At 47.7% G+C, this 18,718-nt stretch overlaps 2 protein-coding genes across 3 annotated transcripts in view; one reads left to right on the top strand and one right to left on the bottom strand.

The window, feature by feature from the left end:
• The window catches only part of ENTREP2 (endosomal transmembrane epsin interactor 2), a 458,153-nt gene extending 443,021 nt beyond the window's left edge, over positions 1-15,132 (top strand). The window contains exons 10-12 of one of the 2 annotated variants that reach the window (XM_075006820.1): positions 6,068-6,396; positions 13,988-14,186; positions 14,586-15,132. In XM_075006820.1, the coding sequence (XP_074862921.1) occupies positions 6,068-6,396; positions 13,988-14,173 (515 nt within the window). In that variant the 3' untranslated portion in view covers positions 14,174-14,186; positions 14,586-15,132. Of the gene's footprint in view, positions 1-6,067; positions 6,397-13,987 lie in introns of both variants that reach the window. The other variant, XM_075006819.1, reaches the window with a different exon arrangement.
• A 62-nt stretch (positions 15,133-15,194) lies between these two features.
• APBA2 (amyloid beta precursor protein binding family A member 2) overlaps positions 15,195-18,718 on the bottom strand; it is a 220,024-nt gene continuing 216,500 nt past the window's right edge. The window contains exon 13 of the mRNA XM_075006553.1: positions 15,195-17,257. Within this exon, the coding sequence (XP_074862654.1) occupies positions 17,186-17,257 (72 nt within the window). The 3' untranslated portion in view covers positions 15,195-17,185. The remainder of the gene's footprint in view (positions 17,258-18,718) is intronic.

The raw sequence follows: 18,718 nt of genomic DNA, 5'->3' as shown, positions 1-18,718 counted from the left end.
CTGCAGGAGGTGCTGATCAAACAGTATAGACTTCTCTGCAGCCTACAGCCTCCCTCCTCCTCCAGAATTGTGATGTCCATGGATGAAGCCATAATGGACCCTACAAATGTCATCTGGCAGATGCTGGCATCCATTCCTCCCACAAGGAATGCTGTTCCATCCACTACAAAACTAAATCCTTTCGTTCCACTCCTCAGGACAAGACAAGAAAGAAAAGGGACATTGTGGGGTGCAAAGTTTATTCCTCTGGCACGCTACTCTGGTTGGTGGTGAGCTATGAGGCCCTGATGGCCGACTATAACTACTCCAAGCTGCAGGACTTGGTTCCCTCCTTACGTGAGCAGCAGTGCCCAGCCCTCATGAATGTAATACACAAAGGACACATAATTGCCCGTACAGCACTCTAGTCTGCGATGGATGTAGCAGACATGGTGGCAAGGGTCACGGCCTCTGCCATGGTCATGAGGTGCAAATCATGGCTCCAGCCTTTGAGGGTCCCCAGGGACCTGCAGCAGAAAGCGGAGAACCTTTCCTTCAACAAACACCATCTGTTCATTTAGAAGACAGATAAGGTCCTTCACTCCATGAAGGATTCTCACACTGTTCTACATATGCTGGGAAGGTACACCTTCCCATGCAAGTGGGCCCGGTACTCTCCCTCTCAAAGACCACAGGAGCAGTTCCAGCAGCAACCACAATGCTTTGAACCTTGCCAACAGCACAGATCTTAGCAGTGAAGACATCACTGGCAATTGAACCAACAGCCTGCAACATCCCACCCTCAACAGCCTAAGCAGCAGTTTTGAGGGGGTGGTTGGGAGTCTGAGAGATCTTTCTGTCCCGCCCATTGCACAGTATGATCGCCATCCCTTCCTCCACTGCCTCCCTTCTTTTCTTCCCCACTGGGCTGTCATAACCTCAGACAAGTGGATTCTGGAGCTAGTGGCCTGGGGATATTCTGTCCTGTTTCTCTCTACCCCCTCCACCCATCCCCTTACTCTGTCCATCTTCAGGAACCCCTCTCACGAGCATGTCCTTGAGCAAGAGGTACAGCACCTCCTCCATCTGGATGCCATCGAGCCAGTCCCTGTGGAGTTTCAGAGCAGGGAGTTCTACTTCATGTACTTCTTAATCAAGAATCAAAGTGGGGGATGGAGGCCCATCCTCAACCTCCAGAGGCTCAACAAATATGTTCTATATCAATGGTTTAATATGGTGACTCTAGTGACCATTATTCTGGCACTGGACAGAAATGATTGGCTCTCAGGTCTTGACCTACAAGATGCCTATTTCCACATCACAATCCACCCGGTGCACAGATGCTTTCTTTGTTTTACGGTGGGGTCCTACCACTGTCAATACTGGGTCCTTCCATTTAGACTCTCCACTGTGCCCAGGGTGTTCTCCAAGACAAACTCTGGCTGCCCACATGCGTCATCATGGGGTAATCATCTTCTTCTATCTGGATGACTGCCTCATAGAAGGGCCATCATTCCTGGAGGCCCTTCACAGGGTGATGGTCAACATAGATCTCCTGCTCAACCTGGGTTTCCCCATAAACTAAGAAGTCCACACTTCAACACATGCAGCCCCTAGAGTTCATCAGGGCTGACATAAACGCTAACACTGCAAGTGCCCCTCTCACAATTCAAGACACCAGGTCCTGCCCGATCTCATCCTGGTGGTGTGACTGTCTCCCACTGTCTTTGGTGTGCATATACCTCAAGCTGCTGGGGTCACATGGCGGCCATGTACATGGTCGAGCTAGCCAGACTTCACATGAGGTGCCTTCAGTCCTGGCTGGCCATGTCCTATGCCCTGGCCAGGGACCTGCTGTCAAAATCAGTGACCATACCACCATACGTTCTTCCCTCCCTTCAGTGGTGGACACATTCGGACAACATTCTAACTGGGGTGCCGTTCCACCAACCACACATCTATTATCCTTACTACAGATGCCTCCCTTATGGGATGGGAGTAGCCTTTGGGTTCTTGTATGGTCCAGGGCAAATTGTCCGTCACTGAGCAAGTGCTCCACACAAACTTCCTGGAATGTAGGGCGGTCCGCTACACTTGCCAGCATTTCCAATGCATCTGGCATGCAGATTGGTCAACATACACTACCTACATGTATTATATCAACTGTCAGGTGTGGGGTTCGGTCCCCGTGCACAGAAGCCATAAAACTGTGGACTTGGTGCCTTCAGAACGACATTGCTCTGGTGCCACATATCTCTCTGGGGTACTGAACGTGACCACAGACACCCTCAGTCGCTAATTCAGCAATCACCACAAGTATGGACACCGTGGCCTTCGCCCACGTTCCAGCTTTGGGGCCAGATGTACATAGACCTGTCCGTGACCCAACTCAACAGAAAGTGTCATCAATATTGCTCCAGAACAGGTCTGAGGTCTCCCTCATCTGCAAATTTGCTGAGGGTGCAATCCATCCCCTAATCCAGGTGATTAATAAAGATGTTGAACAGTACTGGCGCTAGAACTGATCCTTGGGGCACTCTACTTGAAACCGACTGGCAACCAGACGCTGAGCCATTGACCATGGGCCCATCCATCAAACCAGTTTTCTATCCATCTTACAGTCCATGTATCCAATCCATACTTCCTTAACATATAGGCAAGAATGTTGTGGGAGACTGTATTAAAAGCTTTGCTAAAGTCAAGGTATATCACATCCATAATTTGCTTATGTTCACAAAGCCAGTTACCTCATCATAGAAGCTAATCAGATTGGTCAGGCATGACTTGCCCTTGGTGAATCCATGTTAACTACTCTTGATCACTTTCCGCTCTTCCAAGTGCTCCAAAATGGATTCTTTGAGGATCCCCCTCCATGATTTTTCCAGGGACTGAGGTGAGGCTGACCGGTTTACAGTTCCCTGGATTGTCCTTCTTTCCTTTTTTTAAAGATGGGCACTACATTTGCCTTTTTTCAATCACCAGGGCCCTCTCCTGATCGCCATGAGTTTTCAAAGATTATAGCCAAAGGCTCTGCAATGACATCTGCCAATTTGCTCAGTACCCTTGAATACATTAAATCTGGACCCATGGATTTGTGTGTGTCTACGTTTTTTAAATAGCTCTTAAATAATTTTTTCCCCCACACCGAGGCTGCCCACCTAGTTCCTCTACTGAATTGCCTAGTGCCGTAGTATGGGAGCTGACCTTGTCCGTGAAGACTGAAGCAAAAAAAAAGCATTGAGTACTTCAGGCTTTCCCACATCATCTGTGACCAGGTTACCTCCCTCATCCAGTAATGGCCCCACACCCTCTCTGATAACCCTCTTATTGTTAACATACGTGTAGAAGCCCTTTTTGTTGCCCTTCACATTCCTTGCTAGTTACATCTCCAGTTGTGCTTTCGCTTTCCTGATTATCACCTGGCATTCTCCAGACATATATTTATACTTCTCCTTACTCATCTTTCCGGCTGATCTCAATTTTAGTCAGCATCATGTCAGCCAGGAGGGTTAGGGAGCTTGCCATTCTTACGGCTGAACATCCTTATACTGTGTTTACCAAAGATAGAGTCACTCTCTTTCCTCATCCTAAGCTTCTCCCTAAGGTTCCCACTCCATTTCACATCCACAAGCCTATTCGCTCACCTGCGTTCTTCCCAGAGCTGCACTCCAACCCTGTGCATGCAGCGTGGCACGCTGTGGACATTTGTTGGGTGTTGGCCTTCTTCACTGATCACACAAAGCCTTGGTGCAAGTCTCCGAGGCTCTTCCTGTCATTTGTGGAGTGGGACCAAGGTCCTGCCCATTTCTTCTGAACGACTGTCCAAGTGGATCTCCACCTGTATTCACACTTGCTATGTGCTTCACCAAAAAGTGCTTCTGGGTGCTGTCACCACCCATTCTACCAGGGCTGTGTCTTACACCACCGTCTTGCTCCAGAAAATACCCCTTACAGACACATGCCAGGCAGCGACATGGTCTTCCAGCAACGTTTGCACAGCACTACACTCCTTCGTCCTCCATTGCATCCTCCATTCAAGTGGGTCAAGCATGTCTGTCAGCTGTAAGTCTTACTGGGCTCCAAACCGACTGCCAGACTGTGACTACGTGGAGTACCCACGGGGGACACTACTCGAAGAAGAAGAGGAAGTTACTCACCTTCTGTAGTAATGATGGGTCTTTGAGATGTGTGTGCCCATAGGTGTGTGCCCACTTCCCTCCATCCTTCCCCTGCTTTGGAGCATCCTGCTCTGTTTGCTAGAATAGAGAAGGAAAGGAGGGGCTTGCACTGTGCATGTGCCGGATAGCACAAGGAGGCGCTACTGTCCATGTGGAGATCGGGACACCACAGCTACAGAAGAATCTCTGAGCACCGGCACGAGGACGCACTGACACCAAGTGGAGCATAAAAAGAGGGCCAGGGCAAAACTGGGAGGCAAGACCAAATCAATGTCTGAGATGCCTATATACAAATGCAAGAAGTATAGGAAATAAAGAAGAAGAATTGGAAGTACTCATAAATGAATACAACTATGATATCATTGGCATCACAGAAACTTGGTGGGATAATACTCATGATTGGAATGTTGGTATTGAAGGGTACAACCTGCTTAGGAAGGACAGGCAGGGAAAGAAGGGAGGAGGTGTTGCCTTGTATATTAAAAATGTACACACCTGGACAGAGGTGAAGATAGACGTAGGAGATGGACGGGTTGAAAGTCTCTGGGTTAGACTCAGAGGAGTTAAAAAGAAGGATGAGGTCCTACTAGGCATCTACTACAGGCCCCCTAGCCAGGTGGAAGAGGTGGATGAGGCTTTCTTTAAACAGCTAACAAAATCATCCAGGGCCCAAAATTTGGTGGTGATGGGGGACTTCAACTATCCAGGTATATGTTGGGAAACCAATACAGCAGGGGACAGACTGTCCAATAAATTCTTGGATTGCATTGCAGACAACTTTTTATTCCAAAAGGTTGAAAAAGCTACCGGGGGGAAGCTGTTCTAGATTTAATTTTAACAAATAGGGAGGAAATTATTGAGAATTTGAAAGTGGAAGGTTGCTTGGGTGAAAGCGATCGTGAAATCATAGGGGCCTCGGAACTTGTCTTTTTACTCTAGTGCTTCATTACAGTTTCCCAGTTAAAGGGTTACTTACCTGACTGCAGTGGCTCTGTCCTGTCCCACATCTGTGATTGCCGTCATCACCACTTAAATTTGACCCTGCTGTGCCTTCATCACCTGCTTACCAACCCCCAGTTAAGGTTGCAGTTCCAGAGTGCAGGGCACATATATGTAATGGTGGCTCACACAAGGAGACTCAATACAGGGGCAGGCTATTTTATTTAAAAGTCTGGGAATTACTGGAGCAGGTGTGGGTGCAAGGTATTGTAGCACGTTGTAATGCAGCATGTCCACATATTGTGGGAAGCAGCCTTCAGAGAAGAACAGTGCTGATGCGGTGTGGAAATCTGGATCTCTTTTATGTCAGCGTTGGCTTTTGCTCTGTTTTTAACAGAGTTTTGCTTCATTGCTAAATTTGAAATAAAATGACCAAGGCCACCAGACCAGTCTTAAACGTTCTGTGGGCAGACTGGTTCTCCTGGGACCTTTAGTCTACACCTGTGTTTATAGCATGGGAGCAGTAGCTTGTGTTCAATGAACATTTGTCTCAGTACAATCTGGAGTGGAAAAAATTTCCCTTAACACCATTAGCATCAACCAGCATTCAACATGGCTGTACTAGCAGAAGGGTCAAGGAACATGAAGAGCTTTAACTAGCCCCTCTCCAATATGGTCCCTCTTGGTCCTAGAGGAGTGTTGCGCTGCCACTCTCTGAGCTTTACACTCTCTCTGGGGAAATGGAGGATGTTTCCAGGAACACCAGCATAGTGTTTTACCCATATTCAGTTGCATTATTAGACGTCCTTAAAATAGCTGTTTTCAAATGTCTCCTTTGTTTTATATTTTTGTTGCATCATTAACCTACTAGAAGTTGTAGGCTGAATGTTCTAATAACTCACCTGTGAGGCTGTTTGATTTAACACCTTTTCTTTAAAGATTAATTTTCACCCCTCCCCCTTTATTTTTAGTTCCCGTTTCTAGCTCTCATGTGGCTGCCTCTGCTTGCCAGGACTCTATAAACCGTTTGGTACTCCCTGGAAAACAAAGAGAGACAAGGAAAACTGACCTACATTTAAAGTCAAAGGCCTTCAACACAATCTCCAAAGAGCGACCACACTCTTTAGTAGACCTTAAGGCCTATAAAGACACAAAAATTTTGGTGGCTAAATTTTTGGAACACTCAAACTGTAATCTCCCTCCAGAAGTGCGTCATGTGGTGAACAGCATAAGATCTGTAATCAAGTCTGATGTAAGACACATGGAAGAAGCCATCTTCAGTGCCAACATTATAGACCAGGTGAGACCGATACGGTGTGCGTAGTAACCAGGGGAACTGGTGCCACCATGCTTGTGTCTTGGGGGTTGGCTTTACAGTGTTAATTTTATCAAGCAGTGACATATTTTGAATGGAACAAGGCATGATTTTAAAGTTGGCCTTTAGGACTAAACTCAACAGAATGGGAATTTATACTGATGCTGCTCTTACAGATTTATAGGGAACTCTCATTTTACATTTTTAAGATTAAGCTCTTCAACTGTAACGTCGGGGGGGGGAACATATCTAAGGATACAGGACACAAAGGTTTGGAAAGTGACTTGAAGCATCTGCTTCTTGACATAGAGAACAAACACTCTAAAATATGTATTTTCTCTCTCTCTCACACGCACACACACAGAGGCCAAATTTTGAAGTACTTGACTTTAGTGGGAGTTTTACTGGACTGTGACTGCAGAATTGACCTCTTATTAATTTTGTAACAAAAAATATCAACTGTAGAAATGAAGTTCTCTTGTCCCAGTGGTTTGAGAGGCTGAGAGAGACGTGCTAGCCCACAACCATAATATTCTAGATGGAGAACTGAGGGATATATTAATTGGAGCAATCTCATATCCTGGAGATCATTGTCTCTCCCACAGTGGCCTGCCTATCTGCTTCTTTTCTTGGCAGTAGGAAAACTTCCTATGGCTAAATGCATGAGGTACTGGTTACCAAATAGCATTTTGGGAGAAACTTCTGTGCTGTACAAAGTGTCCACTGTTAACGAAGCCCTAGTCATGAGCTAATTTCCATTAGCCCTTTGCGAGCTCTCAAGTAGAACAAAGTTAAATACTAACCTTACTATACCTAGTTACAGAAGCAGAAAAGCAGTAATAGCTTGAGGTACTTAGAATTCCACAGTGACCTTATGTCATTAACATTTTGATTGCTTTGCAATCAATATAGGTCATTAACTCCCAAAGGTTAGAAGCTAAAACCAGTGTATTAGGGCTATAGTGGAAAGCCATAGCTTCTCAAATAGAAAAATACTACTGAGTGGTTTAAACAATAAAAAAGGAAACCAGGAGTGCGAAGTTATCAAGTGTAGGCTTTTGAGACCCAGAGAGACATGTGGCTGCCTCAAACAACAGAAGCAATCTTAGTAAAGCTATTTCTGGTCAACAAACATTAACAGTCACTCAAAGCCCAGGCAGCTCCATCAATCTCCTCTTGAAGCGCAAAACTTTTTAATAACTGTTGTGTAATTCAGAGTTAGACATATATATGGAAGTGACAAGCTACTTCACAAAAGGGTGTGCTCGCTAAGTGGGTTTGAGCAAGAACACATTTTAGTTAATGAGTGGGAAAATCAATCTCTCTCCTCCTCCCCAAAACACACGTCCCTCCTTCTCTCAAAGCAAGTGGTGGTGGTTCATTGTCCCAAACTTAAACCAGGCTGTGTCTACACTAGAGTGCACTGTCGACAGAGGTTACTGTTGGACACTATCGTCCAACAAACATCTGTCGGCAGAGAGCGTCTAGACTGCCTGGCCACTTTCTAGACAGAACCCCACAGATGGTATCGTAGGGCTGGCAAGCCCTTCCTGGAGCCCCAGTGAGACACACTCTTAAAGGGCCCCCCCCCACATCCATTCGTTGGCCATGCTGAGGCTTGCCTACCTCCACGAGGAACAGCATAGCTGCTACAGCAGGGCTCTCAGGCATTCTGAGAGAGAGACAACGCTTTCCAGATAGCCATGGTGCCAGAGCAGCGCCAGGGCTTGCACGGACCCCACCCAGTGGTGCTTCAGCTTTTGCTGAATTCCCTTATGGCCTTGCTGCCAGGTGGGCCCACCTGAGCCCCTCCCCCTGTGTGCTCAGGCAGGTTTGGAGGCACAGCACCAGTTCCGACTGGTGGGACTGGCTGGTGATGGGGCAGTGGGACGACCAGCAGTGGCTCCACAACTTCTGTATGCAGAAGGTCATGTTCTGGGGGTGCTGTGCCTGGCGTGCCCCTGCCCTCTGGAAACAGGGCATTTGGCTGCAGCCCACCATCCCTGTGGAGAAGTGGGTCACCCTTGCCCTCTGGAAGCTTGCCACCCCCCCCCCAACAGCTACCTCTCAGTGGGAAACCAGTTTGGCATGTGGAAGTCCACCATTGAAGCCCTCTTCATGCAGGTAAGGCACTCTTGGGCTGAAGGCCCAGCACGGTGGGGGGGGGCGTGTCTGCCCAAGGGAGCCCCTTGGGAATCAGGGCAGGGATGCAAGGGGTGAGGTAGGAGTGGGTTAGGGTTAGGGGACACAGCCCTGCTGCCAAGTGGGTGGCCTTGTGGGGCGGGAGGGGCAGAGGAGCCCCCAGGGCCCAGGGGTTCCCTTCCTCCCTCCCTCAGTCCATGATGTGTCTGTTTGGTTCTCTTCCCTTGCAGGTTGTCATGGCCATCAACACCATCCTGCTACGGCCGTCTGGCAGATGTGGCCATGGTTGTGGCCACATTGTCTGCCCTGGGGTTCCCCAATTGCTTCAGGGCTCTTGATGGTAGCCACATCCCCAGCCATGCCCCTGGCCACAGCATGGCCAAGTTCATCAGCTGCAAGGGCTGTTCTCCATCAGGCTGCAGGCCCTGGTGGACCACCGGGGACAGTTCCTCGATGTTTATGTGGGGTGGCTGGGCTCGGCATACCACACGCAGGTGTCCCACAATGCCAGCCTGTGCCTTAGGCTGGAGAAGGGCACCTTCATCCCTCGCTGGGAGCTGGCAGTTGGGGATGTGCACGTGCCACTGTGCATTGTGGGGGATGCTGCCTCCTGCATTGTGCCCTGGCTTATGAAGCCCAACACTGGACAGCTGGACCCGAGGAAAGACCTATTTAATGCCCACCTCAGCTGGGCACAGATGGAGGCCGACTGTACTTTGGGTCACCTGAAGGCGCGGGGTATGCGTCCTCACCCTCCTGGACGGGGGGGAAACACAATGCCCCAACATTGTGGGCGGGAAGGCCTTCCTCCAGGGGTGGGGGTGGATGCCGGCTGCAGCTGTCAGCAGCCAGGTTCAGCTCCAATCTGCCTGGTACATCAGCATGGGCTGTGGATCTGCGAGGTCTTGAAGGAGAGCATCTCCCCACAATGACCCTTCCCAGGCCACACCCAGTGGGGTCCTTGGGCCCACAGCCCTACCCCAGACCTTTTCTCCTCCCCCTTCTCCGACCCGTCCCCAAGAAAGAGGGACGCGGGGATGGTGAGCAAACAACTTCTTTACTTGAAAATAAACCTTGTAATATAAAACTATTTACAAGGTGCAAGAACAGTGAACTATACATGGGTCGGGGGGGGGCTTGAGATGGGGGGAACCTCACTCCATGGAGGTAGGAGGGCTGCAACGCTGAGGCTGAGCAGGTCCCCAACCAGCGTTGGCCTTGGGATCACCTTCCGCCACAGCTTTGGGGGGGGGGTCCCTGTTGGTGGGGGGGGTACAAAGAGGGTTGGGCTCAGCAGAGAGAGCTGGGGAGCGGGGGTCACAGCCATGGCGGTGGGGGTGGGGTGTCAGCCGTGCTCCTCACCAGTGCAGTAGGTCCAGCACTCCCTGAGGGATGGCTGGCCGGGGCGGGCACTGGGCGTGGGGCGGTGGCAAGGAGAGCCGGGGCAGTGACCATTGGTGGCTGGGCCAACAAGTTGTGCCAGATGCCTGTGGCTCCATTAAAGGGGACATGGGTGGGTCCCAGGCCTGTGAACACCACTCCTGGCTCACCATGCCCAGTCATACCACAGCTGCCGCTTGAGGAGGTTGGGCAGCCACCAGCGGGCTGCAGTGTAACCCATCCTCTGCCCACTGACAGCCCTGCTGGCCATGCCCCCTTCCAACGCCATGTGCTGGTGCGATGCCAGCTCACGCTGCTCCTGCCTCAGGACTGGCTCGGTCCTTGCTTAGAGTGGGTCCACCTGTAAGGAAGACAAGGAAGGAAGCCCGTGAGCAACACAGCCCGCAAGGCCCCCCGCCCCCCCGTGCGTTGCTGGGCTAGCAGGGGGGCAGGGAATGATCTGGCCCTCCCTGGGAACAAGTGTGGCGCCCAGTGCTGTCCATGGGAGCGGGTGCTGATGGTCACCTGCAGCCATGCCTGTGTGCTGGCAGCCACAGACTTTCGTAGTGTGGCTGGGTTGGGCCATCAGCTGTGTGGCTGGCCTGCTTCCAGCCTTGGCTAGGGCTGACAGGCCGCCATTCCCTAGAAGCCGCGTGGCAGGCTGAGCCCTGTGAAGCTGGCAGGCACCTGTGCCTCAGGGCTGCCTACTGGGTGGGACATGCCTTGCACATGGTGGTCCCGCCTTGCACCCATCTGTGCCCTGTCAGGGCCCGGGGGGGGGGAACCTTCCAGAGGGACCCTCCATCGGCTATGGGGACACCCTGGAGGTGGCCTGGATGCAGGGGGGCCTGAGGCCAGGGCAATGACCAGCGTGGTGCTGCTGCTGGCCTCCTGTGCATCCAGGAGGCGTTGGGTCAGCTGGTTTTTTTCCAGCTGCCCTAGGCTGCAGCTTCCTCCGTGAGGGCCAGGCGGGTTTGGGGGGGGGGGGGGGGGGGGGGGGGTGTCCCTCTCCAGGAGCTTGTGCAGTTCCTTGGATTACAGGCAGGTGGCCGGGCCTGCCCCCTACTCTGTGCCTGGGTCCGGGTGTCCCTGCTCCGTGGAGTGGCCCCTTGCTACCAGCTGGGTGTAGGCGTGCCTCTTCTTGGCTAAGGGGTTAAAGAAAGTCCATTTCTCCTCCCCCCGGTCCAGGAGAGCCTGAACTTTGGGCCCAGTCCAGGGGGGTAGCACTTGCCCCCCGCCCCAGCCAACTCCCTGGAAGGGCTAAAGGGGTCATGAGGGGCCTGTCGCTGCCCTCTCGCCCAGCTGTATCGTCAGGACTGGCTCCAAGGACGTGGGAACAGGCACTGTGGTGCTGGGCTGCTCCCACACTCTCAGCTTCCTCCCACAAGGGTCCCTCTGCACCTTTTAGAATGGCTGGAGGGCAGGACCATAGCGCCCTGCTTGCTGTGACAGTGTGGCCCCCAGGGTAGCTGCCCTGCATGCTAGAGGAATTTTCTGTTGACAGAAGGCCCCCCCCCACCCCCACCCCCCCCGACTGTCCAGACTGGCCTGCTGTGGACAGAGATCTGGCATGAGCGGTGTTCTGTCTCTTTGGGGAACAGCAGAACACTGCTGAGAGAAGTGCCATGTTCTGTTGATTTACTGGCAACAGAACACCTTGGTAATGGGGCGGCTCCACGGGCTTTTTTTTGCCAACAGAATGCTCTAGTGTAGCTATAGCCTTAGAGGGTTAAAAGGTGAAGGTGTGTTCAAAGAAAACACTCTGAGTCCCCTCACCCCTGCTTCAGCATGAGTTACAATTCCATTATTTGCTCTCTGACCAGCTAAGGCCAACCATAGCAATGCTCCCTCTCCACTCTATCCCCGTAAAAATCTGTATGAGAGAGCCCAAAGCCGTATGAAGAGCAAGCGCTTAAGAGCCTCTAGCTTAACTCTGGCTTCCTCTCAAGCAACATCCAGGTCTGGCCATTTGGAAGTCCACTGTGACAGTCACGGAGCACTACAAGCAAGCTGTACTAAATAGTGCCTCGTGACTGAAGACCCCCCCAGCACCAGATGGTGCATCTTATGCCGGCACAACTCACTATATAACCAGCCATGCCTGGCTAGCTGTCGCTATTTATTTAGTTTGCAATGCCTGTGAGGTGAGAAACACTAAATTTAGGCAGCCTGGACTAAAACCATAAACTGTAGGCAAAAAAAAAAAAACCCCAGCCCAAAATAAAATATGAAACACAAAGAAATGACTGTTCACGCTTTTCATCATTACATTTATTTCACAGGAAAAAATGCAGAAAAAAGAGAGGAGAGTAAATACTGGTAACAAGGTGCACTATATAGTGTCTTGTGACTTAAGGAACCCAGCACTATCTCGTGCAGCTTATCTGGGTGCAAATCACTATAGAGCCAGCCATGCCTGGGTAGCTTTCCGTTTGACAGGCCTGGTCAGTGAGAATCACTAACGTTACAAAGGAAAAAAAAAATACAACACAAATGACTGTTCACACTTCATCATTTTCATTTATTTCAAAGGAAAATGCAGAAGAAAGAGAGGAGATTATGCAGCACCCAGTCAAAATGAGTCCCACAACCGGATAAATACATTCACGGATCCTCGGCTGCATGTGCAATTTTCTCCAATCTGTCAATGTTCTCCTTTGCTGGGTTGTAGAAATACCAGTTCCGCAGTGCGCCTGGTGGCTGGTAATAGATGGCAATGGGAGTCTGAAGACCTGTGGCAAGAGCAAATAGCTCAACATGTGGGCCCCCGGACTTTGTCTTGCTTCGTTTGGCTTTGGAGCAAATACTTCTTCCCAGGAAGACCAACCAAGTCTTCAAAAGCTTCTTGATATTCAGGCGATTTCATCACCTTCACAGCAGGAACCCTGACTACAGTGTAGTAGTCTTCAGACAACGCAGAATGAGGGACTCAGGTTGACCAGGTGTTGAGTGTTACCAGTATTTAATCTCCTCGCTTTTAATCTGCATTTTCCTGTGAAATAAATGAAAATGAGGAAGAGTGCAGGTGTTTCGTTCTGTAAGTTATTTTGTGGTTTTGCTTTTGCCTGTGTTTTACAGCTTTAGTCCCTGCTGCCTAACCTTAGGATTCTTACCCAACAGGCATGATGAACTATGTAGTGAAAACTACCCAGGCATGGCTGGCTCTATAGTGGTTTGTGCCCAGGTAAGATGCGCTATATAGTGCCAGGTGCCTTCAGTCATGAGGCACTATTTAGTGCAGCTTACCTGTCTCCCCAGTTTGGAAAGATGTCACCATTTTGGACGGGGGGGTGGGTCCCCACTAACAAGTTGAAGTAATGGATAACAGAGAGTAACTCACAGGGATAATTTCAAATAAATAAATTTGGTTTTTAAAATTGAAGTGGTCAACTGTTCAGCAACACCTGCTTCTCTACCACTGTTGGTGGAATGAAAATTTCGTACCTTCAGTGGCTTTTCCTATGCATCCAGTGCATGCTCTAGGCCTGACTTCATTTTCCAGGCAGCGCACACTGCACAGTGAAAGTTGCCCAACTTTAGTCATTCTCACCAAGGTGAAAGTCACTGAATTTAGTGTCTGCTGCCTGGGTGAGGCATACTATAGAGTCATTGCTACCCGTTTAGTGCCTCCTACACCACCAATTACCAATTCATTCCCATATGAGTAGGCGGAGCATTTTTTTTTTTCCCCTTCATGTTTTTGAAAGGAGGATGGCAGTTTCTTTAGTCTTTGTCCTGGAAGAAGTGACATGGATGTTGCTACTTCGTGGGTTGCCAGTGAGGAATGAGGCTGAAATTTCCAGTAGCAAAAGCATATCTACGCCCACTTGAATTAAAGAACATTGGCTGGTAGTAGTAGACTTTTACCCTCTTTAGGACAACCAATAGGAAGCATCATGAGCCAGCACAGTTAGCTCCTACTTAATGCCTCCTATAGTAGGTAAAATTCAGTAAAAGAGAGCGAGTAGCAAATGGTACAGTAGCAGAAGTGCCTGAACCTTTGCAGTGAAACACTGAGTTATCGTATTTGACTCTCTTGCTCTCCCTCTGTCAGGTAATTACAAGTTCCCAGCAGAATGTGAATACCTCTAGAAAGCGACTTGAAGAAGATCTTCACCTTCAGAGCTGTGGTGCTCTGAGTTCTCCAGTTGCCTTCTTACGCAGGTCCCACATCACTCGCAGTTTAGCAAGGGACAGGCCACACAGTCTGATTGGAGTTTGTCGGGAGACTATCCTTTGACAGCAGCTTACAGGTATGCTTAGAAAAGCTGATTCCAGCAAAAACAAGAGTCCAGCACACAGCAAAATGCAAATAATGGCTGGCTGAGAAAGGACAAAGCGTGCCAGCCTTTTGGAATTAATGGTAGAGCAACCCCCATCTTTTGCTGAATGTAAATTTATGCCCTGCATTTTGCGAAAGTGAAAGGGTTATTAAACTTGTAAAAATGTTTTCCAAGATGTGCATTGAACATATCACTAGAATGCTGCTGCCATGCAGCGTTTCCTGAAGACTACCAAGAGACTTTTTGTACAACTTTCATTTATTTAATGTACCTCAATGGGTTTTAATCAGTGTTTTAATAAAAAAAGTATTTCTGGACTTCTGCAAAAGCTGATTTGGTCAATAACACAAAGATTTGCTCTTATTACAGGTGCATAGCTGCTTTCACTGGTCCATTTCTTGCTATATCTCAGTGTATGTACTATATATAATTCATGATGCTAAGCTAATTGTTATCTTCTGCTAAATCTGTTTTCTCTCTCAAATGTCCTTTTACATTCGAGTAAAGGCTGTGGTTTGTTTTTTGCTTTGCTTTGAATACTCATGAGTTTGGTTTGGGAGAGGCCATTTTTAAATTTAGGTCTGAATTCACTACAAATTATGTCCCATAGTTACACCATGGACAAAGCAATAGCATTGCTAGAGTTGTCTAAAAGCTACCTTCCATTACCTTTCATGTACAGCCACTGAGCTGAATCCAGATGAGCGACTGAGGGCAGGAAAGCGGAGCCTTGTTCTCCAAAAAATCGGGGGGAAGCAGCTAAGCCAAATTTGAATGGCAAATGTATCATGGTTTTTGAGCCACTCATGCACGGCACCCAACATCAGTAATTTGGGAAGAAACACTCACATCCTGGCCAGGCCTAGATTCTACCATTGCCACCATTATCATCAACTGGCAGGGCTGAACCCAGGCAGGATTTGGAGAAGGGTTGGTGGGTGGGTGGGAGATCTTTCCTACCAGTAGAGGGACCAGGAGTACCCCTGTCCCTGTAGGGAGGACAGCTCCTCCCTGCCCCTGCCCACAGGCCAGGACCCTCATGCCATTCCCTCACCTCATAAACTTTCATCTCCATGGTAATTTGGAAGTGTGGGGGGAAAAGAGGAGGAGGCTTAGTTTCAGTGTGCCCTGGGCCTCCAAAAACCTCCTAAATTTCTGAATCTAGATATGTTCTTGGCATCTAATGAGATCCTTGTCTTGCTCTAATTTTATTCTGTTTGTTAGCCTGAAGAATTTAATAGCTTAAATTTTCTTCTAGTAGTTGCTCTGAAAAACCTCTACCAATCACCAGCAGACACTGCCAGCTGGGTCTTTGTTAAGCACAAGGGCATGCAAACTACAACTCGTCAGAGATAGGAAAGTGCACGAACAGTGTTTGCATAATGTGCAAAATGTTAACTGTTATAAGCACATCTCTGGGGTTTAACTGCTTGGGCTGTTTCCAGTTGTGTCACACTGAACTTGGCATACAATCTGTGACAAGGTCACCAAGGTGTGGAGCAAGAGATGGGCAGCTTTAGTTCAGAACCTGTGTTTGTCAATCATCAACACCACTGTGTTTTAAGTCAATGGTTCTTCAGCTATACTGGCATGAAGCTACAGTGACATCCAGTGGCAACAAGGCAGGGTACTTGCAAGCATCCATTCAGTATGAATCCCGCAGATACTACCGACTATAATTCTGACTTCCAGGCAGCAGATGGAGTCCGACTACCTGATTCTTTGCAACTGCACTTAGATTAAGAATTAAATGGGGATATTTCTCGTAAGATTTTTGAATTCTGTAAACTTACTAACAGAATGAACAAAATAGACAAGTTGTCTTTATTACTCCAGATTTATTAGTAATACTAGGGTTAATTCTTTCCTAAGGTCAGTTGCATGCAACATATATGTTACTCCTTGAAATACAGTAATCCTAAAGCTTTAGTTACTGCATGGTAAGGCTTTTAAAATCACAGTGTATTTTCTTCAAGGCCTTGCCCCCCTTCCCCCTACCAAAAAATCAAAATAGTTACATTAATGAACAATTTCTCATGAGGAGTACAGTTTTACTACTAATCTATACACATTCTAATACTGCTGATGGTGCTAGTTCCTCCTCACTCACCAGAAACAAATATTCAGAACAATTCCTCAGGAACAAGAATGTTTTTACAAAAGACTAAGGATGGCTCTCCGATTTTGAGCTAATGTAAACCCAAGAGTAATAAATATTACACAAATTGTGGAACAAATTTAAATATCAGAAAAGTAGTTGTGCTAAACCATGAAAATTAAAAATAAATGTAAATAAATATTTTAATTTTTGTGGCATTTATTCTTTATTTAGTATAAGAAACACTTTACTGTTCTTGTGTTATACATTTATATTCACATCTTTGCATACTTACCATTATGACATATGTAACATGTAATTCACCAAGTACTACAACTGTTTTACTTTACATTAGAATCTAATAGCACATGTTCCTAATCACTGAAATTTTAAAATATCAGCTGCCCTGAATCAGCTTTCAGACTATGCAATATGCTGTGGTGGACCACTAGGTGGGGCTTGGATTTTTTCTTTTTTTAAACGTAAGGCTGCTGTTTCATTATCTATCTTTGCAGTCAATTTTTTGCCGACTCATTTGCACATCAAATATGACAAAAATATGTACACCATGCCACATGAAGATTACAAATAAATATGTTTAAGTTTCAATGACAAAAGAGCTTAGAAGACGTTGCAAAATACTATGTCTTACAAAGATTTCGTGTCAGTGATTATTGTCCTTGATAAAGATGGTCATCACTTTTTGGCAAGGAAAAGAGAAGGGAGACACACTTGGCCATTCAGTTTGTGGAATCTTCAAGTCCTGTTTCAAAGCCTTTCATTCATACAAAATACAAAATTCTTCTGCTGTGTTGACTTCAACTTGGATGGAATCATTCAGTTCTTTTGTTGAGTGAGACAGCCTCATGTGCTAGATGTACAGGGGAGTCTCTTGGCCAGTTAGGAGCCTGAACATTGCAGCTGGCATCGTCTTCATATGAATCTGTCAATTGGTTCACATATAGTATCAGTTGAAAATCACTAGGGACCTGATGCATATAAAACAAACTGCATTCATTGATTTGGAGACGTAGTCCTGGTTTCTCTCTAGAGCTGTGAATTGGGGGTTGTTTGTTTTTAAAAGAAATAGAATAGATAAAATAACTGAAAATCAGCTACTCCCTATCTCTTCCAACCACCACTGTCCAAGCTAAGTAAATTAAGCTGGAAGAAAATCTCCTTCTGTACATGAAAATTCCTTCTGCCTACTCAAATACTGATTGGCACCAGATTAGCTTCTGTCCATCCCTTTACACACACTGTACTTACAGTGGAATGTGAACCTTTGAATTTCACTTTGAACTTTACCAACCCCAGTGTTCAACTGCATTCAAGCCAACTTTCCCCATTCCTACTAAATCAGCAATGTACAAGTAGTATCATTTTCAGTCCTGTGTTAACTAAGGGTGATTGGACTCTTACGGGAGTAAAGGTGTCAAAAATCAAAGGTAACATCTGGCAATAACACTGGCAAATAGCAGGAAAAGTGGGAGGGAAGCAGATTTCACTAAATATAACAGAGATACACATCTCTGACAACTGGAAGGCACCTTGGGAGGTCATCCGGTCCAGTCCCCTGCCCTCTTGACAGGACCAAGCACCATCCCTGGCATCTATTTGCCCCAGTCCCAAAATGGCCTCCTCAAGGATTGAGCTCACAACCCTGGGTTTAGCAGGCCAATGCTCAAACCACTGAGCTATCCCTCCGCCTATGCTGTAAAAAACTTTTTTTGCAAATATTAGAAACAAACAACTATAATAAAATAAGCACAGATGGACCTGCTGCATTGGATTTTACATCAGGAGCCATAAAAGACAAGCTGCAGGGAACAAGCAAGACTTTAGATTGCAGTGAACTATATATGAATGAACGATCATCTGCACTTGTCAGACAATAAAAATAAATAAGACACTCTGCAGTTAGTAAGTAAATTTATGAAAGGCTCTGGCCTTAGGACAGCTCAAACAAGCTACAGTATTCCAAAAATCAAATCGCTTTGGCTGTGTTTTTAACTCCTATGTGTTCCATTTTCATATTTTTATACACAGATTTTTTCCACATTTCAATTCCATGATGAAAAGTAAAGATGCACAACTCAGAATTAGTTACACAGGTTGCCCCTCTCAAATCTAGGATTCTCATGCCAAACCACAGATGTCCCAGGACCAGACAGTCCCAGTGCTGGGGCCAGAGCCAGGATCCATGAGGCTGGTGTCTGGCAGCTTGGCCAGAGTCAGCCTCTGTGGGGCCCAGACTGAGACTGGTCTACAATGTCTGCCCAACCGGGGCCAGAACCAGTCTCCAGCAGCCTGGCCAAGATTGGAGCCCTTTGCCTGCCCCATGTCAGTGCAAGGCTCGGCTGGAGCCCTGTGGCAGCCCTGGTGAGCACGGGGTCAGGACTGG

The sequence above is a fragment of the Carettochelys insculpta genome, chromosome 12 (assembly GCF_033958435.1).
Source record: "Carettochelys insculpta isolate YL-2023 chromosome 12, ASM3395843v1, whole genome shotgun sequence".
In the NCBI taxonomy this organism is placed as follows: Eukaryota; Metazoa; Chordata; order Testudines; family Carettochelyidae; genus Carettochelys; species Carettochelys insculpta.
Note: the sequence above shows the minus strand (reverse complement) of the source record. Positions and strands in the feature narration are given on the sequence as shown.